The sequence below is a fragment of the Notolepis coatsorum genome (genome assembly GCF_963971535.1).
Source record: "Notolepis coatsorum genome assembly, chromosome: 13".
NCBI lineage: Eukaryota > Metazoa > Chordata > Actinopteri > Aulopiformes > Paralepididae > Notolepis > Notolepis coatsorum.
The window spans coordinates 65,632,193-65,657,292 of NC_140177.1; the positions used below are offsets into that span (position 1 = coordinate 65,632,193).

The following is a 25,100-nucleotide window of genomic DNA, read 5'->3' on the forward strand; positions in this document are numbered from 1 at the left end:
CATACCCCACCGGCTTCCCACCCGCTAACACTGACAATTGTGTTGGTAGGGACGACTGACCAAGCCGGAGGTACCGCTGACTCTGGATTTGATCCCAGTGTCTCTGCGGTGGTAGGAGAGTGCTTAGTCCACTGCGCTACCCAGCCGCGCCACACTATCCCACTTCTGACGCCATTTAGTGCTCCACTCACACATTCATTAAACATCATCAGAGGAAAGCCTCCACTTGTCTACTAAAACATGGAACCAAAGAAATACCACAAATAAGGCTACATGACTGTATACCATACTCGTGCCAAAATGTTGATGCAAGAAAGGGGTCTGTCCACATGACCAAAGTCCTCTCAGCAGCTAACGAATGGAGAGCATCATCACAAACTCTGGAGAAGAGACGAGAAGAAGAGGCAAGACGAGAAGAGAAGAGGAAAAGAAGTTAGCTGGATTGTAATCCAAATGACAATGCTGAAAAACTGCTGTGTTTTATTTTGCACATAATGTTTTGCGAACATTGATTTAATTTGACAGTTATTCAGAGTTAATTAGTTTGAATATGGCCACCAGTGATGTCATCAGAGGACACTGAATCCTAGTGTTGTGTTAATTACCGCTCAATGAAATTACGTAGATGAAAGATTGCAATCCCTATCTCTATTTTTTCATCTACATAATTTCATCAGAAATGGGTAGAAAAATGTGCATCTCTGTTGTGTCTGTCCACACATACTCTGTTCATCTGTCCAATCCGTCTGTCTTCCTGCCTGCCATGTGTGTGACTGTCTACCCGCCTGTCTGTCGGTATTGTGTCTGTAGTGTGTGTGTGTGTGTCTAGTGTGTGTCTGTATTGTGTGTGTGTCTGTAGTGTGTGTACGTGTGTCTGTTGTGTGTGTATGTACGGAAACATTGACTTTGAAGGTGAGCGGCGTGATGCCCACCCACACACACTACAGACACACACACACACACTACAGACACACTACATACACACACTACAGACACACACACACACTACAGACACAAACACACACTACAGACACACACTTCATACACACACTACAGACAAGTCAAGTCAAGAGTTTTATTTGTCACGGCATACAAGTATACAATGAAATGCGGGTGGTCTTGCCCGCAACGATGTGCAATACAGTGGTACAACATATAATAGAATCCAATAAAAACAACATTGTGCAATAAACAGGTAACAGGTAACATGGTGTGACATCTCGGTATCTGTACATAGTTATTTACAGATACCGAGATGTCACACCATGTTACCTGTTTATTGCACAATGTTGTTTTTATTGGACTCTATTATATGTTGTACCACTGTATTGCACATCGTTGCGGGCAAGACCACCCGCATTTCATTGTATACTTGTATGCCGTGACAAATAAAACTCTTGACTTGACTTGACTTGTCTGTAGTGTGTGTATGAAGTGTGTGTCTGTAGTGTTTGTGTCTGTAGTGTGTGTGTGTGTCTGTAGTGTGTGTGTCTGTAGTGTGTGTGTGTGTGTCTGTAGTGTGTGTGGGTGGACATCACGCCGCTCACCTTCAAAGTCAATGTTTCCGTCGGCGTTGATATCCAGCTCCTTCAGGATCTCCTCCAGCTCGCCTTTCTTCAGCTTCTCCCCCAGAAGGGTCTTCACCGCCTCCTTCATCTCATCCTGGTTGATCTTACCGTCACCATCCATGTCAAACTGAGAGAGAGGGAGAGGGCGTGATGATGAGTGAGTCCAATGTTTTGACCAGGAAATAGCTAACAGTGTTTCCCATATATAGATCTACTTGCGGTGACCCGCAATATCCGATCGACCCACTGCAAACAGCAGTGCGTCTAGTGGGGTATGTGCTGTCTTTTCCAATGTTGACTATGTCTGCGTGGTTTCTTGCATGTTACTATGGTTCTTCATATTGGATTTTAATAGTGGGGAAATCGTCTGATACAACTCCCTATTTGAGCCTGGTAATGGCCCAATATCCGATAGCTGTATCATGTCAGTGCATCTCTACCTGTTGCCCGATACCAGTACTGGTGCATCCCTACTAGTTAGAAATACATCTTGAGATGTCTATAGCCCAGCTAGTAATGAATCAAACTGATGAATGTGTATTTGGATGAGTTGACTGACCTGTACAAAGGCAGCCTGCAGCTCTTTGAGGCCCAGCATGTCAGCAGTCTCTCCCATCATCCTGGGTCCCATCAGCTCTGTGAAATCTTCAAAGTCCATCAGCCCGCCCACTGTGGAGGAAGAGCCAATCAACACATCAGGATGTGAAGGAGGGACGGACGTATGCTGACAAAATGGAGACACAAATGGCACAGAATGACACAAGAGGCTTATGGCGGGGACTGAGGACGATAACTGACTACAAAGTCAGCACCCCCTCAATGGGGAGCGACGACGCCTCTCTCGCGGACAAACTCAACTCTACGCTCGGTTTGGTGCAGACAGTGGCGCCGCTAGCTCAACGGTTAGTGACGTCACTGGCGCGCCGGCTGTTGTGGAGGGGGGGGGGGGGGGGGGCAACCGCGGGGGGGCGGGGACGCCCTCTCATTGTCGGTACACAGTGTGAGAAGAGCATTTATGCAGGTGAACACCAGAAAAGCTGCTGGCCCAGATGGAATAACAGGACGCATACTTAAGTCCTGTGCTAACCAGCTAGCCCCTGTGTTCACCGCCATATTTAATCGATCCCTGGCGGAGTCAGTGGTCCCTGCCTGCTTCAAGATGTCTACCATCATCCCTGTACCAAAGAAACCCTCCCCAACAGGTCTCAATGACTACAGACCGGTGGCACTCACCTCTGTGGCCATGAAATGTTTCGAGAGGCTGGTCAAGGACCACATTTGTGCCTCCCTCCCCAGTGATATGGACCCTATGCAATTTGCATACAGGCCAAACAGGTCCACTGATGATGCGGTCTCCCAAGTACTGCACAGCACACTCTCTCACCTGGACCGCCAGAATGGGGGCTATGTGAGACTGTTGTTCATTGACTACAGCTCAGCGTTCAACACCATAGTCCCCACCAGACTGGTGGACAAGCTGATCGAGCTGGGTCTGAGCTCCGCTCTGAGCACCTGGATACTGACTTTCTGAGCGAAAGGCCCCAGGCGGTCAGGGTGAGGGGTCAGACCTCCAACACCATCACCCTGAGCATTGGGTCCCCCCAGGGCTGTGTTCTGAGCCCCCTGCTGTACTCACTATACACACACGACTGTGTGGCCAAGTTCAACTCCAACTCCATAATGAAGTTTGCGGACGACACAGTGGTGGTGGGGTTGATCTCGGACAACGACGAGAAGGCCTACCGGGAGGAGGTTGAGGTACTGGAACGCTGGTGCCAGGACAACAGCCTGCTCCTGAACATTGGTAAAACCAAGGAGCTGATCGTGGATTTTAGGAGGAGACAGCAGGAGACACACACACCACTGAGGATAAACGGGGCTACCGTGGACAGGGTGAGCAGCTTCAAGTACCTGGGGGTCCATATCTCAGAGGACCTGACATGGACAACACACATAGACTCAGTCGTAAAAAAGGCGAAGCAGCGCCTCTACCACCTGAGACAGTTAAGGAAGTTCAGAGTATCTGGGAAGATACTCCAGTCCTTCTACTCCGGAGCTGTAGAGAGCATCTTGACTGGAAACATCACTGCCTGGTATGGCAACAGCACGGCACAGGACAAGAAGGCCCTACAGAGAGTGGTGCGCTCAGCCGAGCGTACCACGGGTATTGCACTACCAACCATGCAGGTCCTATACAACAAGAGGTGCAAATCCAGAGCCTGCAGGATAATGAAAGACCCTCACCACCCCAACAACAGCCTGTTCATGCTGCTGCGGTCAGGCAAACGCCTGCGAACACCAGTAACGAGGACAGAGAGACTTCGGCTCAGCTTCTTCCCCCAGGCCATCAGAGCCCTGAACACTGAACTCTCCACATACAAGCACACATGAGCACACACACAACACACACACTGTACACGCTCACACACTAGCAGCCACTTTAACATGAGGACCCACACAGGGTCCTACTAATCACCCCAAAGTACCAGAAAATACCAGAAAATACCAGAAACTACCCCAAAATACCCCAAAGTATACCCCAAAATACCAGAAACTACCCCAAAATACCCCAAAGTATACCCCAAAATACCAGAAACTACCCCAAAATACCCCAAAATACCAGAAAATACCAGAAACTACCCCAAAATACCCCAAAGTATACCCCAAAATACCAGAAACTACCCCAAAATACCCCAAAATACCAGAAAATACCAGAAAATACCAGAAACTACCCCAAAATACCCCAAAGTATACCCCAAAATACCAGAAAATACCAGAAACTACCCCAAAATACCCCAAAGTATACCCCAAAATACCAGAAAATACCCCAAAATACCCCAAAGTATACCAGAAAATACCAGAAAATACCAGAAAATACCAGAAACTACCCCAAAATACCCCAAAGTATACCCCAAAATACCAGAAACTACCCCAAAATACCCCAAAATACCAGAAAATACCAGAAACTACCCCAAAGTATACCCCAAAATACCAGAAACTACCCCAAAATACCCCAAAATACCAGAAAATACCAGAAAATACCAGAAACTACCCCAAAATACCCCAAAGTATACCCCAAAATACCAGAAACTACCCCAAAATACCCCAAAGTATACCACAAAATACCAGAAACTACCCCAAAATACCAGAAACTACCCCAAAATACCCCAAAGTATACCCCAAAATACCAGAAACTACCCCAAAATACCCCAAAATACCAGAAAATACCAGAAAATACCAGAAAATACCAGAAACTACCCCAAAATACCCCAAAGTATACCCCAAAATACCAGAAACTACCCCAAAATACCCCAAAATACCAGAAAATACCAGAAACTACCCCAAAATACCCCAAAGTATACCCCAAAATACCAGAAACTACCCCAAAATACCCCAAAATACCAGAAAATACCAGAAACTACCCCAAAATACCCCAAAGTATACCCCAAAATACCAGAAACTACCCCAAAATACCATAAAATACCCCAAAGTATACCCCAAAGTACCAGAAAATACCCCAAAATACCCCAAAGTACCAGAAAATACCAGAAAATACCCCAAAATACCCCAAATAGTGTGTAATAGTGTAATAGTGTAATAGTAGTAATAGTGTGTAATAGTGTAATAGTGTGTAATCGTGTAATAGTGTGTAATTGTGTAATAGTGTGTAATAGTGTAATAGTGTGTAATAGTGTAATAGTGTGTAATAGTGTAATAGTGTGTAAAAGTGTAATAGTGTGCTAGTGTAATAGTGTGTAATAGTGTAATAGTGTGTAAAAGTGTAATAGTGTGCTAGTGTAATAGTGTGTAATAGTGTAATAGTGTAATAGTGTGTAATGGTGTAATAGTGTGTAATAGTGTGTAATAGTGTGTAATAGTGTAATAGTGTGCTAGTGTAATAGTGTAATAGTGTGATAGTGTAATAGTGTGTAATAGTGTAATAGTGTAATAGTGTGTAATAGTGTGCGTGTGTGTGTGTGTGTGCGCGTGTGCGTGTGTGTGTGTGTGTGTGTGTGTGTGTCTCCACATTATGGCTGTAGTGACTGAGGCACTCTGTACTCTGGCTGCATCCAGGAAGGGATTAACGCAGTAATGGTTTAGTGAGACAAAGAGTGAGACATAAAAAACGTAGAGGGCTCAGGAGGTAGAGCCGAGCGCTCGTCTGGTTAATCAGAAGATTCCCGGTTCGATTCCGGCTCCTCCCGGCGGCGTGTCCGCGTGTCCTTGAGCAAGACACTTAAGCCCTGCTCCTCCCGGTGAGCAGATTGGCACTTGGCATGGTCGCCTCCGCCGTCGGTGTGTGAGTGAATGTGAGGCATAAATTGTAAAGCGCTTTGGATAAAAGAGCTATATAAATAGCTCCTTCTCCCCCTCTTCTCCCTCTCTCTCTCTCTCTCTATCCATCTTTCTCTCTCTCTTCCTCTCTCTCCCCCTTCTCTCTCTCCATCTCCCTCTATCCCCCTTCTCTCTCTCCATCTCCCTCTCTCCCCCTTCTCTCTCTCTCCATCTCCCCCTCTCTCTCTCTCTCTATCCATCTTTCTCTCTCCCTCCCTCCCTCTCTCTCCCTTCTTCTCTCTCTCTCTCCCCGTTCTCTCTCTCCCCCTTCTCTCTCCATCTCCCTATATCCCCCTTCTCTCTCTCCATCTCCCTCTATCCCCCTTCTCTCTCTCTCCATCTCCCTCTATCCCCCTTATCTCTCTCTCCATCTCCCCCTCTCTCTCTCTCTCTCTCTCTCTCTCTCTCCATCTCCCTCTATCCCCCTCTCTCTCTCCATCTCCCCCTCTCTCTCTCTCTCTCTCTCTCTCTCTCTCTCTCTCTCTCTCTCTCTCTCTCTCTCTCTCTCTCTCTCCCCCCCTGGTTGGTTTCCCTTGTTCCACAGCTCCTCCATCAAGATGCCATACAAGTTGGAATCCATCTTGAGTGCTAGAGACCCAGACACACACACACACACACATACACACACACGCGCACACACACACACACGCACACACACACGCACACTATTACACACTATTACACTATTCCACTATTACACACTATTACACTATTACACTATCACACTATTACACACTATTACACTATTACACTAGCACACTATTACACACTATTACACACTATTACACTATTACACTATTACACACTATTACACTATTACACTATTACACACTATTACACTAGCACACTATTACACACTATTACACTATTACACTATTACACTATTACACACTATTACACACTATTACACTATTACACACTATTACACTATTACACTATTACACACTATTACACTATTACACTATTACACACTATTACACACTATTACACACTATTACACACTATTACACTATTACACTATTACACACTATTACACTATTACACACTATTACACACTATTACACTATTACACTATTACACTATTACACACTATTACACTATTACACTATTACACACTATTACACACTATTACACTATTACACACTATTACACAAAATTACACTATTACACACTATTACACTATTACACACTATTACACTATTACACTATTACACACTATTACACTATTACACTAGCACACTATTACACTATTACACACTATTACACACTATTACACTATTACACTATTACACACTATTACACTATTACACACTATTACACACTATTACACTATTACACTATTACACTATTACACACTATTACACTATTACACACTATTACACACTATTACACTATTACACACTATTACACAAAATTACACTATTACACACTATTACACTATTACACACTATTACACTATTACACTATTACACACTATTACACTATTACACTATTACACACTATTACACACTATTACACTAGCACACTATTACACTTTTACACACTATTACACACTATTACACACTATTACACTATTACACACTATTACACTAGCACACTTACACTTTTACACACTATTACACACTATTACACTATTACACACTATTACACTATTACACTATTACACACTAGTACACACTAGTATACACTATTACACACTATCACACTATTACACTATTACACACTATTACACTATTACACACTATTACTACTATTACACTATTACACACTATTACTACTATCACACTATTACACTATTACACACTATTACACACTATTACACTATTACACACTATTACACTATTACACTATTACACACTATTACACTATTACACACTATTACACTATTACACTAGCACACTATTACACTTTTACACACTATTACACACTATTACACTATTACACACTATTACACTATTACACACTATTACACTATTACACACTATCACACTATTACACTATTACACACTATTACACTATTACACACTATTACACTATTACACACTATTTGGGGTACTTTGGGGTATTTTGGGGTATTTTCTGGTATTTTCTGGTACTTTGGGGTATACTTTGGGGTATTTTGGGGTAGTTTCTGGTATTTTGGGGTATACTTTGGGGTATTTTGGGGTAGTTTCTGGTAGTTTCTGGTATTTTGGGGTAGTTTCTGGTATTTTGGGGTATACTTTGGGGTATTTTGGGGTAGTTTCTGGTATTTTCTGGTATTTTGGGGTAGTTTCTGGTATTTTGGGGTATACTTTGGGGTATTTTGGGGTAGTTTCTGGTATTTTGGGGTATACTTTGGGGTATTTTGGGGTAGTTTCTGGTATTTTCTGGTATTTTCTGGTATTTTGGGGTAGTTTCTGGTATTTTGGGGTATACTTTGGGGTATTTTCTGGTATTTTCTGGTATTTTGGGGTATTTTGGGGTAGTTTCTGGTATTTTGGGGTATACTTTGGGGTATTTTGGGGTAGTTTCTGGTATTTTCTGGTATTTTGGGGTATTTTGGGGTAGTTTCTGGTATTTTGGGGTATACTTTGGGGTATGTTGGGGTAGTTTCTGGTATTTTCTGGTAGTTTGGGGTAGTTTCTGGTATTTTTGGGTATACTTTGGGGTATTTTGGGGTAGTTTCTGGTATTTTGGGGTAGTTTCTGGTATTTTGGGGTATACTTTGGGGTATTTTGGGGTAGTTTCTGGTATTTTGGGGTATACTTTGGGGTATTTTGGGGTAGTTTCTGGTATTTTCTGGTATTTTGGGGTATTTTGGGGTAGTTTCTGGTATTTTGGGGTATACTTTGGGGTATTTTCTGGTATTTTCTGGTATTTTGGGGTATTTTGGGGTAGTTTCTGGTATTTTGGGGTATACTTTGGGGTATTTTGGGGTAGTTTCTGGTATTTTCTGGTATTTTGGGGTATTTTGGGGTAGTTTCTGGTATTTTGGGGTATACTTTGGGGTATTTTGGGGTAGTTTCTGGTATTTTGGGGTATACTTTGGGGTATTTTGGGGTAGTTTCTGGTATTTTCTGGTATTTTCTGGTACTTTGGGGTGATTAGTAGGACCCCACACACACTCATGCTGCACACGCTCACACTTATGGACACTTTACAGAAGGAAAGGTCACTTTAAGAATAGTATAGTATAACTTGAGATTGTATAATATAGCATTGTATAGCAGTGTACATAAAGACCCAGTGCCTCATCCGTAGCTAACAGTGTACTGCACTACCACAGGACCTAGCATGTCCTAACATGCTCTGTAAATAACTCATGTACAGATACCGATATGCCCTACTTTGTTTACTTGTTTATTGCACAATGTCGCTCTATTGGTTGGATTCTTATTATATATTATTACTATTGTATTATGCACATCGTTGCGGGCAAGACCCCCCGCATTTCACTGTATACCTGTATGCCGTGACAAATAAAACTCTTGTATCTTGTATCTTGAAAGGGGAGGGGTGGAAGTCAAGGCGGTCAGGGTAGAGGTTTGAGGAGCAACAACAACAGACAAGACTAATTAGACTAGGCCTACTAAAGGCGCTGGGGCTATTATAATTGGTAGGCCCTTTTACCTTGTTGTCTGTCTCCTGATCTCTCATAATCCATCAATGTGTTTTGATTTTGTTCTACAAGTTAAACTTGAATTAATTCATAACTGTTATGAACTCACTTTTATCACCATTGACCATATTTATTTATTATTCACACAGCGGCCATTTTGCTCTTATGTCACACTGAGGGTGGGAACAGGGTGGAAAGGAATCCCATCCTGAGCATGACGTAAGAGCAGAACAGCCGCTGTGTAAATGTGGTCAATATTATGAAACTTGGGAACAAATCGTGTTCAATATTAAAACAACAGTTTTCTCTTATCTACTGGATTATTCCATTTCCAGCAAAATGGCCGTATGAATATGGTCAATTAACCCCTAACCTATCAACTTTATCAAGATTTTTTTATCCAAAAGCCAGGAAGCTAGGTTGTAAACTCACTCCTCATCTTGATCTGCTGTACGATTTCCAGGAGTTCCATCTCTGTCGGCATGTATCCCATGGTCCTCATGCACTCCGCCACATCCTTGTAGTTCAGGTAGCCATCTTGGTCGTAGTCAAACTCCTTGAAGGCCTCTTGGAGCTCTGGGGGTCAGAGGTCAGATGCCAATAAGAGTTGAAGTGACGGTGTAAAGACAGATAGAGGGTGTTAAGATAATGACTGCAGCTTATCTTTGCGTTGCATTCGGAGGAAAGGAATCGATGAGAGCCGATGAACTCTTTAGCCTTTTTGGCTTGGTTTATTTCACATTGGTCATAAACATTGTTGTAGCGTGCACCTGCTACTTCAAGGTGCAGCTATTGAGAGAGGAAGACAGAGAGAGCTGAGCAGGTGGACACCCCTTTTATAGGCTCAGCATGATGAAACCTTTTGCTAGAGCGCCCCATAGTGTTACAACAACATTACTGAACTCATAATATATACAATGAACACATAGATATATATATAGCACATAATAGTACAACTGAGGACACTTTACCTTTACTCTTAACAGAGGGAGAGAGAGAGACTGGTATGCTAGTGTACTATAGAAAACACCATTTTCTTTTGGCTCCCATATCCCCAATTTTTGTCGTTATGCCAATTCCCTTCCTGGCCATTGCACTGCCCATTCTGTTGGTCTGGGGAGGGTGTGTAGACTACCACATGTCTCCTCTGTTGGTCTGGGGAGGGTATAGACTACCACATGTCTCCTCTGTTGGTCTGGGGAGGGTGTAGACTACCACATACATTTACATTTTGTCATTTAGCTGACGCTTTTATCCAAAGCGACTTACAACTTACAAGTACAACAAGACAGCAGGAAGGGCACAACTCTATCAGCTGAGTAACAATGTTCATCAAAGTGTTGAGTGCTATAGTGTTGGTTAGTATATTAGGACAAGTGCATGACAGTAAGGTTAGTTAGGGTTAGATTATTATTTAAATTTTTCAGATAATGATTGAAGAAGTGCGTCTTTAGTCAACGGGAAAGATTGGACGGGTTTCGGCACATGTCTCCTCTGTTGGTCTGGGGAGGGTATAGACTACCACATGTCTCCTCTGTCAGTCTGGGGAGGGTATAGACTACCACATGTCTCGTCTGTTGGTCTGGGGAGGGTATAGACTACCACATGCCTCCTCCGATACATGTGGAGTCGCCAGCCACTTCTTCTCACCTGACAGCGAGGAGTTTCACTGGGAGAGCGTAACACAAGTGGAGTTCACGCTATCTCCCCCAGACCCCCTCCCTACTGAACAGGCACTCCGACTGACCAGTAGGAGTCGCTGTTGCAACAACCAGGACTCGTACCCCACCGGCTTCCCACCAGTGAACACTGACAATATTGTGTTGGTAGGGACGACTGACCGAGCTGGAGGTACCGCTGCCAGGAATTTCATTCATTTTCAAAGATGAGTAAATATGACCAGTGTGACTCACCGTCCAACTCCGCCTGCGCCAGTTCTCTTTCCTGCAGAAACAACGAAACAGTAAAAAAGTGTGACTGGCATGACAAAATAATAGATACTGTATGTACTTTTTTCAATAAACACTTTGGCATGCAGATTGGTATAACACACACACACACACACACACAACAACCCCTTACAATACCTACAGTATAATAACAATACCAAAGATTTAGAAGTATCATTGAACCATAACAATCTTTAACATCTTGGGAATTGATATTTGTAGTCTATAGGCCCTACTAGCAATTTATTGTGGTACAGTAGCATTAATATATACTTCTTTTATGGATTCAATGACCAAATAAGGATATATAAAATAAGTAAAGAAAACGTAATAAAAAAAGAGCTAGTAGTCTACACCAAGGAGTGCTCCGAGCTCTTTGTTGTGGTATCATTACAGCAAGAAGTATGATGACACGGGTTTTGGTATCGCAAGGTTTGTCCGAGGGAAGCGACAGTTGTGATTTAGGCTGGTAAAGCTATGCCTCCTAAAGTGTGAAAACGGAAGTACAGGAAGTACCGGCTACAGGCTTTCCGGTTTCGACAAAACAATTATAGAAACGTGTGAAGTGCACAATATTTCCTCGTTTAAGCCACTGCAACGGCTTTGCCTGAAGAATTTACTACATGACCGGGACGTTCTAGCTTGTTTGCCGACAGGATTCGGGAAAAGTTTGGTCCGTTCGGAGGCAGCTTCCAGGGGAAGTACATACACCGGAAATTCTACCCCATACACACTTTCGGCAGTAGTTCTTTACCAGTCTTTATCTCACGGAGGAGATAAAACTGGGAACGAGGTTAGTTGTGATTGCAGGATCAAGAAAAGAGGGCGGGGCTTGTATCGTGATGCAGCCCTAAAAATGGTACACAAATAGATGGTGGAGGAGAGGGATTGAGGAAGACGTCTCCTGGAACACTTAAGTCACTTAAGACATTTCCTTCGTGTTCGGTAACAAACACACAAAACCTGCAGAGACACACACACACACACACACAAACACACACACACACACACACACACACACACACACACACACACACACACACACACACACACACACATATTTTTAAATGCTTTATTATGTCCACAGAAATACAAGCAAGCAAAGGACATAAGCAGTACATGCACACACTCTCTCACACACACACACACACACACACACACACACACACACACACACACACACACACACACACACACACACACACACACACACACACACACACACACACACACTGCCCTGTTATCTGTCGTCAGCTACAAAATCGAATTAAAAAAAGTTGCAGGTTATGCTACTGCGGAACATTGTTAGCACTGGTAAGCCATCTAGCTTGGCTCAGCAGTTAGAAATGACTTCTGAACATGGTTACAACACTAGAGGGGCCGCTTCTGGTAACATCAGAACAAAATCAGCACCAAAATCAAATGTTCTCAAACTCACTGGCATATATAGGTCAATAGTACTCTGGAATGCTCTGCCGAAAAACATCTCATCCACAATACATAATAAAATTACTTTCAAAACAAATATTAAGAGATATCTTGCAAACATGTCAAGTTTTATCTTTTTTTTGTTTGACTGGGATGTTAGATTTTATAATGTGAATTTGTATATTTGTATACATTTTTTATTTGTGTTTTGTTAAAAAAATGTATTCGTATTTTTTGTTGTACATTTGTATTGTGTTTGTTTTGTCCACGACCCCAGGAAGACTAGAGGCTCTTGCATGTGTCTCTAATGGGGATCCTTTAATAAACATAAACACACACACTGCAGACACACACACACACACACACACACACACACACACACACACACACACACACACACACACACACACACACACACACACACACACATACACACACACGCATGCAAAATAAATCTTATACAATTGAAAATAAACTTAGGGAAAGTACAAATAGAGACATTTGGGTTTGAGGGTGTGTTTAAGAGTGTTGTTGGCTACATTAAAATACAAAAAAAATAGTGTTGTTGGCTACATTGTGAAACGCTAGTTCACTGCACATTTAAAGAATTCCTCTTGACTTAAAACACCCAACTAGCTAGATGTGTGACTTAATTTGGGTATGGCCATTGGGTATGAATTGGGACAAAAACACAATGCTAAGAAGTACAGGAGTGGCAGGATATTTATTTTGAAGTTGAAACAACTAAATGTTGTGACAGTTTATTTTTTTTGATCCACTTTTTCTCCTATTTTTCTATATTTTTCTCCCATCCCAATTTCGTATCATCCAATTCTACCCTCCCCTGTCACGGACGCTGTTTCTTGCCTCCCACAAGCCGGCTGCAATGTGGACTAAGTCATACATAGCACAAGTCCCCTCCGGTACTTGAGGTAACAGCAGTCGCATCTTTTCACCTGCGCAGCTCGATCTCTCAGTGGCGAGGAGTAACGCGTGGGAGGCTCACGCTGCCCCCGACACTTCCTGATTCTACTGCGCAGGCGCACCAACCGACCTGTAGGAGTCGCTGTCCACAACGCCCGATCCCCACCCATCAGTTTCCCACCCCCTAATACGGCCAATGTGTATTAGTACGGACGACCAGCTAAACTGAAAGCAAATGTGGAACTGACGAGCCCAGCGTCTCCAGCATTTCGTGGCGAGCGCCTTGCCCACTACACCACGTAGCCACCCCCTGAATGTTGTGACAGTTTAAGCCCTAATGCAGTGTGGCGTTGAGCCTCCGGCTAATGAGCTATTAATACTGTCATGTCAGGCTTAGCTTAGCCTCAGAGCCGGTTACTACTGACAGCTTAAACACACGTACACAGGCGCGCACATGAATACGCACATGAATACGCAAATGAACACGCGAACACACACAAATCCAAAAACTAACGCACACACACACACACACACATGCAGTTGAAAGCCTAGCAAATATCAGGAGCTCAGCTGCAGTTAAACTGCCTGAATTTTCATGGCTGAGAAAATGTTTTTTTTTTCTTTTTTAAATAACAAATACGAATTGTATTTATTGCTATTTTGTTTCCTTCAAGAAAACACAGTCAACTATACTGTAGTCAGAATTCATCTGCTGCAAACGACTTGTATTAGAACCCTTTCTGTGATGTTTTATGACTTACAGGCCACGTGGTTTATAACTGTGGTCAGAGGGGCTGATGATGGATGTGAGAACATTAAAAAGAAAGAAAAAGGGTTGGTAGACTTGTCCACCTCTGGTAAGATTGGGTCTATTGTGTAGCCAGATTTCTGCTACACCAGCGCCGGAGAGAGGTCTGGCTGAACCTTATCATTCTGCTATAGGGGGGGAAACAACGGTGCCTTTGCAAAATAGTGTCGCAGATAGCAGAAGGGGAGGAAAATTTGACTGAAACTGTATATCCTGTGAGTCAGTCGATCTAGACTGGCTCTAAAAAATTTGGAATTCATTTTAGATTTTTGTTTTCCTGTAGTAGGTACAGTAGGCTTCACTGTCACTGCAAGCTCCCATTGGATCCATATAGGCCTGTCTGTTATAGGTCGATCGCTGTAACTATGTCTTTCATTTTAGCATTCTGCTCTGTCTGACTTCATGATTTCACAGGTTTATTTACTGTAAGCCGGCACTGTATTCGTTTGGGAAAGCAATATAATGTATAAACAATGGCAATTATTAATTGTTTTGCACATTTCTTATGTAACGTTATATATATATTAGTGCTGTCAGGCGATTAAAAAAATGTATCTAATTAATCACAGGATTTGTAATTAATTAATCTAATTAATTGCATTTTAATCGCATAACCATTTTATGCCTGCTATTCTATTTTCTATAATCATATTTCAAATTGCATGTGTCCGGATGGCAGAATTCAGTACTGCAAAACCTTCTGTTTAATCATCTTCCATCTATTAATTTGCTTAGATTTTTCAGGTCTGGTCAATTTGAGCATGGTGTTATTCACAGTCAAAGTTACAAAAAAAAATATTATTGATATTCTCATTTGGTTCATTACAATTGACTAAAAATAAAATTTTCATTCAATCAATCACCGCACAGATTGATTGATTGAATGAAAATGTTATTAACAGATTGCAGAATGGGTACAATATACAGTACGGCTCAATACACACAATTGTTAAGGGGATGCAGACCAGAGAAAGACTTTCGTCTTGTTTACATCAGGGTCCCCCATTTTCAATTCATAATGAATTGTAAGTAAGGGTGCACCTTGCACAGTGCAATCCATTCTTTGTGGATCTAGCCCACAGTATTTCTGACACTACATTCCCTGAGATTCATAGATGTCCCTAGAATCAGATACCAAGAACATGCAAATGGACCATATTAAAAAAAATCTGTAAATGTGTATTCTACATCCTTATGGAATGAATGAGATACAAAAAAAATTATATAAAAAAAAAACTTTTTTTTTGTAATTAATTTTGAGTTAATTTTCATAACGCGATAATTTGCTGTGTAATTAATAAATCTAATTAACGCGATAAACTGACAGCCCTAATATATATATATATATATATATATATATTGCGTTATATATATATATTGTGTAAATAGACATTACATGTACTGTTTGACAGGTATAGTTATGCACTGACCTCTGATGTATTCCATATTGACATGTCTGGTATAGGTATATTCACTGTCCTTTGATGTATTCCATATTGACAAGTCTAGTATTGGTATATTCACTGTCCTCTAGTGTAGTGGAGATTGACCTTTTCCGTTCCCTTTACCAGATTATTACCTGAACCTCTCCCATCAGCGTGAGGCACGTAGGGTTTGAGGATGTGAAACTGTGTCATTGTAATACCCTGACGCAGGCTGTGTGAGGCCCAAACATGTTTTTAACTAGCTATTTACATTTAATCAAAATGACTTACTTTGCCATGACTGAATACATATTCTATTAGAAACTGGCCCTGGTGAATGTTCAACCCCCCCCCCCCCCCCCCCACCCACCCACCCAACCGCCTCCAATGTACAGTTTCTTCCCCTTCGAATGTATTTTTATTTATTTTTATGATCTCTTTTTCTGAAACAGTACTGTATATTTGTATGTCTTGTATGTCATAAATGTCTTGATAAAACAGTACTGTATATTTGTATGTCATAAATGTCTAGGTGAATTGAAAATGGAGGACCCTGATGTAAACAAGACGAAAGTCTTTTTCTGGTCTGCATCCTCTTAGCAGTTGTTTGTATTGAGCCGTACTGTATTGTACCCATTCTGCAATCTGTTAAAGCCGTGTCTTGCTATTCCTTTCACTATTTGGACAATGTTACACAATTCCTGAGTCTATGGCACACATCTGTACGTTTTATTTTTATTTTTTCTAATCAAGTACTCTAAAGCAGCATTTTTCCACTTCAAGATTTCAAGCTGTTTTGGGCTGGGCTCCGCCCATAAGCGCTTTGAGTGACAGTCACCCACAGTCTGCACTGGCAGACAGAGAGAGATACTGTATAGAGAGATTGAGGGGGATACTAATTAATTTCGCCGCGGGGGGGCATAATCCCACGGGACAATGCATTGGTAACTTGTTTCAAATGAATATATACCCCTGGGAATATGATTGCACGGATCAGAATATGGGCGCGTGTGTGGGAGCGTGCGTAATGATATTTTGCAGCAGGTTGATAGGGTGCCGACAGAGAGAGGCAGAGAATGAGCGAGCGAGAGAGAGGGAGAGAGAGAGAGAGGGACAGGAGCACCCCACACACACACACTTACACACACTCCCGACCGCGAAGTCGAGTGCGTGTGTGTTTCCCCGAGAGAAGCTCCTGCCCCACGCGCGGTCGGGAGAGTGTGTGTCTGTGTGTGTATGCTCCTGTCCCTCTCTCTCTCTCTCTCCCTCTCTGTCTCTCTCTCTCTCCCTCTCTCTCTCTCTCGCTCGTTCTCTGCCTCTCTCTGTCGGCACCCACGCCACGTCAACCCATTTGAGAAAGTGTCAGTATTTCCACTCTCTCTGTTGTTGAGCGAATGGTTGCGCTACAACCATAGATGGGGCGTTAGTTATGCAGATCAGCTCCTTGCTACGTAGGATAGCGAGTCAAATCAGAATGGCTTAGTTCACTGGGGGAGGATATTGTCTCAACTGAATTGGAGCAATCCGCCAAAATGAGAATTAGAGACACAGACCCCATTGATACAAACCCCCATTGCTAGAAAACAATGCTAAACACTGGTAAAGGCTATTTATAAGACAGGGGACCTTTAATAAAAGTTTCAATCAATCAATATTAACCATGGGTAGCGCCAGTGGTAATGGAGCGCCTAACCCTTGCTGTGTTAGCAGCCTGCTCTACCCATCGAACTACACTCGGCTACGCGGGACTCAGCTACACGGGACTACGTACCGCTCCGAAGACACTATTGAGCACGGAGGTGTAGACCAGAGTCATACTCTCTGTGTTCTTCTTCGACTTCTTCGACGATTTCCTGGGCGCGTCCGACACGGAGCTGGAGGAGGAGCCCTTGCGCATGGAAGTCCTAGGGGCGCCATCTTGACTGTGATGTGAAGATGGGGAGGAGGAGAGACGTGAGAGGAAACCATGCCTCTACTCCTTCATTCCGTTAAAGGAACGCACCAATATTATGGGAAATGTGCTTGTCGTCTTCTCCAGGGTCAGACAAGAAGATAGATACCAATTCCCTCTCTGTGCGTTCAGTAGAAACCTATCCGGCTACAAGCTAGCCTATAGCTTAGCACAAAGGAATGGAAGTGGTTGGGATGTAATCGGACCCCTATTACTTGAGATGATTTTATACTCAATCAAAGAGGGGAACTTCTCCAGGGACGTTAATATGGCACTCATATCTGTCCTCCTTAAAAAAGACAAAGACCCCACCGAATGTGGTAGTTATAGATCCTTAAGCCTCCTCGGAACCGATATTAAGCTGTACGCTAAGGTACTAGCCATCAGACTTCAAAAGCATATGACATCTTTAGTTCATCCTGATCAGACAGGCTTCATAAGAGGCCGCCTGATCACGGATAATATTAGACGGTTACTGCATGTGATAGACGCCAGCAAGGAGGCCGTGCCTCCTGTAGCTGTATTATCCTTGGATGCGATGAAGGCCTTTGATAGGTTGGAATGGTCTTATTTATGGGCAATACTTGGAAGGATGGGGTTAGGAGATGGATTCATTAATATGATCAAAGTACTATACACAGATCCGTCAGCCATGATTATAACAGGGAAAGTCACCTCCCCAAACTTCCCTGTGTCGCGTTCGTCCAGACAGGGTTGTCCTCTTAGTCCCGGACTGTTTGCTCTATCCCTAGAGCCTTTGGCACAGTATATAAGACAATCCCAATCCATAGAGCCGATTTCAATTAAGGGCACACAGCATCATATCAGTTTATATGCGGACGATGTAATAATGTTCATGCAAAACCCTACCACCTCACTACCTCATCTTCTCAAGGTAATAGATGATTTTGGCAATCTATCGGGATTTAAGATAAACTGGCCAAAATCAGCCGTCCTTCCACTTAATGTGACTGCGAAGGCTACCTCACTCCCAGTAAATATACCAATGGTAGAACACTTTAGATGTCTTGGAGTTGAAATATTCCCCACTATATGCCAAACTGTGAAGTATAATTATACCGGATTCCTAGATAGGATCACAAACGACTTCGGCAGGTGGTCAAAACAAAAAAACTCAGTACAGGCCCGAGCATCAATAGTTAAGATGGATGTTTTACCTAGAATCAACTTTTTCAGCTCGATGATGCCGTTACCCCCCCCCCCCCCCCCCCGCCCCCCCCTCCCCCCTGTTGGTTACTGGCAAAAATTACATTCCGCCGCATATACATTTATTTGGAACAACAAACCTCCAGGAATAAAAAGATCCACTGCACAGAGAAATAAAGCCGACGGGGGTTTAGCATTTCCAGACTTCAACTACTATTTTAAAGCGTTCTCTTTAAGACCACTGATCACCTGGTTTGATTCTCAAGCATCTGTATCCTGGAGACCATTAGAGGAGAACATAGTGGCACCACATAGACTGCAGGATATAGTATACACCAACTTATCAATTAAGCAATGCAACTTGAAATTTGGCCCTCTTATTACACATGTGATCCGGATATGGCGTGACACACAGAACATTTTTACTAACCAACATAAATGACATAGTCATTCCCCCCTATTTAATAACAATTTACTCCTTATTGCACAACATCAGATTTACCAAATGGGAAAAGAAGGGCATACATACACTGGGGGATATCTTCAACGACTGGGGTTTCTGCAGCTATAAAGATATATCTAACAAATTTAACCTCACCAACTCCACTTATTATTTCTATCTACAATTAAGAGCAGCTTTAAGGGCTAATGGAGTCCCATTAAAGTTGCCACTTGAGCACCACAGATATCACAAATTCTTTTATGAAAAGGAGTCATCGAGAGGCTTCGTCTCTGACTTTTATCGTCACTTACTTACGTCCTCATATATGATGTCCTTCCACTAGACGTAGTATGGAGGAAGGATATACCAAACTTGGAAGCAGATTTTGATTGGGATGAAGTTTGGGCAAACGTACCACTGTCATCACGCAACCCGGATCATCAACAGATTAATCTTCAAGTCAAGTCAAGTCAAGAGTTTTAATTGTCACGGCATACAAGTATACAATGAAATGCGGGTGGTCTTGCCCGCAACGATGTGCAATACAGTGGTACAACATATAACAGAATCCAATAAAAAAAAAAAACATTGTGCAATAAACAGGTAACAGGTAACATGGTGTGACATCTCGGTATCTGTACATAGTTATTTACAGAGCATATAGGACATGCTAGGTAGCTTTGGTAGTGCAATACACTGTTCCTGTTATACTAATTAAAAGTGGCCTTTCCTTTTGGCCATAAGTGTGTGTGTGTGCGGCATCTTAATTTTATTCATAGGACTTACTTAACTCCTAGACGTTTGCACCTAATGGGGCTCAAACAAAACCCTCGATGCACCTTATGTTTAAACGGTGATATTGGTACATTTATGCATATGTATTGGGAATGCCCTTCTGTTAAGATATTCTGGGAAGAAGTAACCACGCAATTATCAGAATTTTTATTTCTGACCATACCTGCACTGCCTTCTGTATTGTTGTTGAATGATGTTTCTCAGTTAGCAGCCTCTGTACAGGTAAAGAGACAAATTTTGTCCGGTCTTACGGCTGCCAAAAAGCTGATAGCATCACGCTGGATTCAACCGGATAAAATGCGCCGGAAGGTATGGGTTCTTACCTATCTCGATGTGATTTATCTAGAGATATCTACCGCACGAATTTTAGGTGTTAATGAAGCCAGCATAGCAACCTGGTTAGATGTGGTGGAGAGGATAAAGGATAGCATATGAATTTGTAATCCCTGGTGTTAAACGGAATAATGGATGGATTGTCCAAGAGGGGGTCCTGAGGGGGGGGGGGAGAGCAAGCGAGAGCATATGTATTGTATTGTATTTATTATGTGTATATCTTTTAATCTACATTTATTTTGATTTAAGTACTGGACTGTCATTATTGTTAATAGTATGTCGGTCATAGTCCTGTGATTTATTGTGGATTTCTACTGTTAATGTATTGTGTGTCTAGTTTTATGCTAAAAAAAGGGTAAATAAAAAACATTTGTTAAAAAAAAAAGGGAATGGAAGTGCATACAAACCAGCTAACCTAGCTGTAAGCCAAAAACACCTCTCCCAGAGTTTTAAACTAGGCTAGTTGATCCGTATCCGCTTCCATTCATTTGTGCTACGCTGGGCTATCTTGCAGCCGCATAGCTTTCTACTGAACACACAGGGAATTGGTAAGCGCATTTCCCATAATGTTGATGTGTTCCTTTAAAGAGGACATATTTTAGTCCTTTTCAACATGTTAATATAGGTCTTTGAGGTCCTCTAAACATGTCTTTTTTGTTTTTAGCTTAAAAAAAAACATGCAGAGTATGCATTCTAGCCTCTATAGGCCTACCCCTCTGTTATAATCCTGTTCTCAATGGGCTATTTCTGTGTCTGTAACAAGCAAGCTGCTTTTTATCATACAAATACGATAATTATCGTGCATCTAGCAGTGGTGCACTTCATATCCAACTTTCAGACTAGACGTTGCAAATCAAATATGACTCAAGATCCAGAAATAGCATAGCAATCTTATCGCAAAAAATGTTGTTGGAAACATATTTTAGGTTCAACTTTAGGTACCTCAAGCTGCCATCTTGTACACACGCATTCTTATCAAGATACCTTTGCATGCGCATACACACACATTATTAACTACGGTGACTGTGGCTGCAAGAGGCAGGGTTCTGAATTGCAGAAAAGGCACAATGCACATATGGTATATTGACTTGAGCAGACTGTTAGATCAACCCTGAAACTGAAAATATCTGTTATAATAAGATGCAAATGGTCAGTGTTGTGTGACATTCCTGGGGAGCCTTCAGGCAAAAGCTCCCTCAGGATAAGTTCAGTTTACTCAACTGTATAGGACACAGCCATTCCAAACCCCCCACGAACAAGAAACACCTTCTAGGGTGTGACGGTTGAAACCACAGAACAGGAGGCTAAATGAAGTTGATATGCCTCTGTGAAACAAGACCAATGTGTAAAACTGTTTGACCAGACACACAGGTCAAATAATGTCTTAAGTCTGTAGGAAACTAAACCATATCAATTTAGAAAGTAACTTACAAAGAAGATTTGAATACCTTTTAGGAATGTCAAACTGGTTAAGTAATAAAGCTATTTCACTCTGGTTGTAAAGCTTGCTAGAATCTAAGACCAAGGAACTATTAATTCAGTATACTTTATATAGGAAATCTGGTATTAAAATATAAGACAACGCCACATTGGTTTAATGCTGAATATATATGTAACTTATTACATTAACCATACAAATATAGAAAAGGTTTTAGAGTTAAGCCTCTGTGCTCATCAAGGGGCCACACCGACGGGGGCTCATGGGCCCCCCCTCTGTTTACTGAAGGAAGACACCGACAAGGAGATCGAGGAGGGGGGGGCCAGCTAGCCCCCACAGAGGAAACCAGGGGGAGGGGGTATCGCCTCCCAGAAGACAAAGCTGATTGGAACAAACTCCTTATTTAGAGATAATTGTGATTGGTTAAAAGGCAGTCTAAAAATGATGTCATTTAACCTATAAATATTGGATCAGTAAAATTTGTTGGGAGGCCAGCCACACACCCTACCCCAGGGGGTCATGCTGAGCCTCCATCGCCCACCAGAGAATGTGCTGTTATACATGTGAGTAAATCATGGACTCATTATTGTTGGTTAGAGTAACATGTACAGATTCCGATCTGTTGACCAGGTTTTACTCATGTGAAATGCTCAGACTATTCTCTATTCCATTGATAAACATGACTTATTTTATGTGCAAACCTGTCTTGATGTGAAGAGCCACCGTGACTGGGCTATATGATTATGTAAACCGCATCAATCCTTTTGTACAATCATGTCTTATGAAAAATTATGAATAATTCCTGGATGTAACTGATGCATTATCCACCTTTGGCCTCTCGGCAAATAAATACATGAGTTTGAATTCGAACTCTGTGGTCTGGACTGCACGTTTATTCCTTGCTGGCGATATTGGAAGTCAGATGAGGAGACCATTCTATCACTCTATGATCTTTTCCTCCTTCCAGATAACAACCTCATTGCGCTGCAAATAACCTTAGGTATTGGTGATTAGAATATACCACACACATATTTAATATTGTCTCAGTGTTGGGACAACCCCTCATTCTGTAGAAACAAACAATGCAACATTTTCACAATAGGTCCCCTTTAAGTCTTACCTTTCTCCAGAGGCTGCAGAGGCTCCAGAGGCCGCAGAGGCTACAGACTCAGCAGACACAGCGGAGGAGATAGAGGTGGCGGATGCTGTGGAGGCGCTTCTCTCCCCTTTAGACATGATGCTACGGGCAGGGGTGTAAAAGGTACTCAGAAATTATACTTAAGTGAAAGTATGGGTACCGTCTAAAAATCTTACTCAAGTAAAAGTCAGAGTATCTGGCTAAAAACACACTTGAGTAAAAGTAAAAAAGTTTCTACTTTTAAATGTACTTATAAATGTAATTAAGTACTAAAAAGTTAAAGTAAAAACTTTTTTTCTGACTGTCTATTCTTCTGATAGCAGGTGTTTAATCAAAGATCCCCGCTTTCTAGTCTTGCACAAGGACCAATCAGCATGGGTATGGGCGGGTTCATTTTCCATTGATGGGGATTTGATTGGCTGTTTTTAAATCAAGTGCGGCCACAGGATTAATAACGTTAACGTTAGTTCGGCCAGAGAAACAAATATACTAATTCAAATAGTTGGACCTGCGAGATTTGTTCTTTGTACTTTGTAGGTCTGCATTTTAAATGTAAGGAGTAAAAGGTATGTTTTTTTTCTCTGAAATATAATTGAGTAAAAGTACAAGTATACAAACGTAAGGTTATGTATATAACCAAGTTCTATGAATTATGGTGACGCTCAGCGTCATCTGCACGCACTTCACTTCGTGCACGCGCACTGAATAAAAAATTCCACAATGTACCTTTACATCCCAACATTCGTCTGGCCACACCCCTATCCGCTTACCTTCATAAGCAGGTGTGTGGTCACCTACTCGCCTCCTTCCCAAACTTTCACCACAAGGTGAGATCAAGGGCCGCAGTGGCGTCCTGACGCTGAGCGTCACCATAATTCATAGAACTTGGTTATATACATAACCTTACGTTCTATTTCATTATGGCTGCCGCTCAGCGTCATCTGCACTACAGGAGCTGAGCGGGAGCCTGAAGCTCGACAAATGTACCCCACTGAGGCCCCCCACAACCATCAGACCGGGGAGGACCGAGCCCCCCGACCCTCCCTAATGGAGGATACCCTCCCTAATGGAGGATACCCTCCCTATTGGAGGACGGGAGGGAGACGGATCCGACCGTGCGAAGAGGAACTCAAGCAACTCAACGCACAGGGTGAGCAGATCGTGGCTTGACCCCACAACCACGCACACGCACAATCCGCATGCCACCAGGGAACGAACGGAAGGAACAACCCTCGTTACTGCCCCCAAAATCACGGAGTCAAGAGCAAACTCAACCCCGTGGCAAGGCCGTAGCAGTGGAGTGCGAAGGAAGACCCAGACCCACTGAAGGGACTGGATCCCCTGGAAAAAGGGGGCCCGGAGAGGTCAATGACGCCAGGCATCAAGACCCCACCAGGCGGTCACTTAGTGACACCGCCCCCCACATCGCCAGCGTATTCAGACAGGGCCCCTCCAAGAGCGGGCCCTTTCCCCCAATAGTACACCGCCTGGCACACTGACCCTGCAACACAGGCAGTCAGCATGGCCGTAAAGCACCCAAAAAAGGTTAACCAACGGAAGCAGGCAGCGCACCGGGGAAACCAGGCAGCAGGCTGTAGACCTGAGCCTGGAGCACTGCGGACGAGACAGGCGCCAAAGGGGTCAACAGAAAACAGCCCCCCCGGCGGAAGGGGCGTATGCTGGCGTTGTTGAGCACCATGACAAAGCCTCCATAAAAAAAACCCACCCAGAGGGGTCGAGGCAGAGAAGGCTGACACGATTGGCAGACGTCATGAACGTGCAGGGGCACACTCAACCGG

At 42.8% G+C, this 25,100-nt stretch overlaps 1 protein-coding gene across 1 annotated transcript; it reads right to left on the reverse strand.

Moving 5' to 3' along the window:
- Positions 1-351: 351 nt before the first annotated feature.
- Positions 352-23,399, reverse strand: LOC311239383 (calcium-binding protein 2-like; the record flags this gene model as incomplete). The annotated part of the gene is made up of 7 exons (XM_084327690.1): positions 352-380; positions 1,548-1,695; positions 2,128-2,237; positions 9,937-10,080; positions 11,418-11,448; positions 17,809-17,959; positions 23,284-23,399. 7 exons carry the CDS (start codon positions 23,397-23,399, stop codon positions 352-354), a joined length of 729 nt encoding a protein of 242 aa, XP_084183816.1.
- Between the last annotated feature and the right edge of the window lie 1,701 nt (positions 23,400-25,100).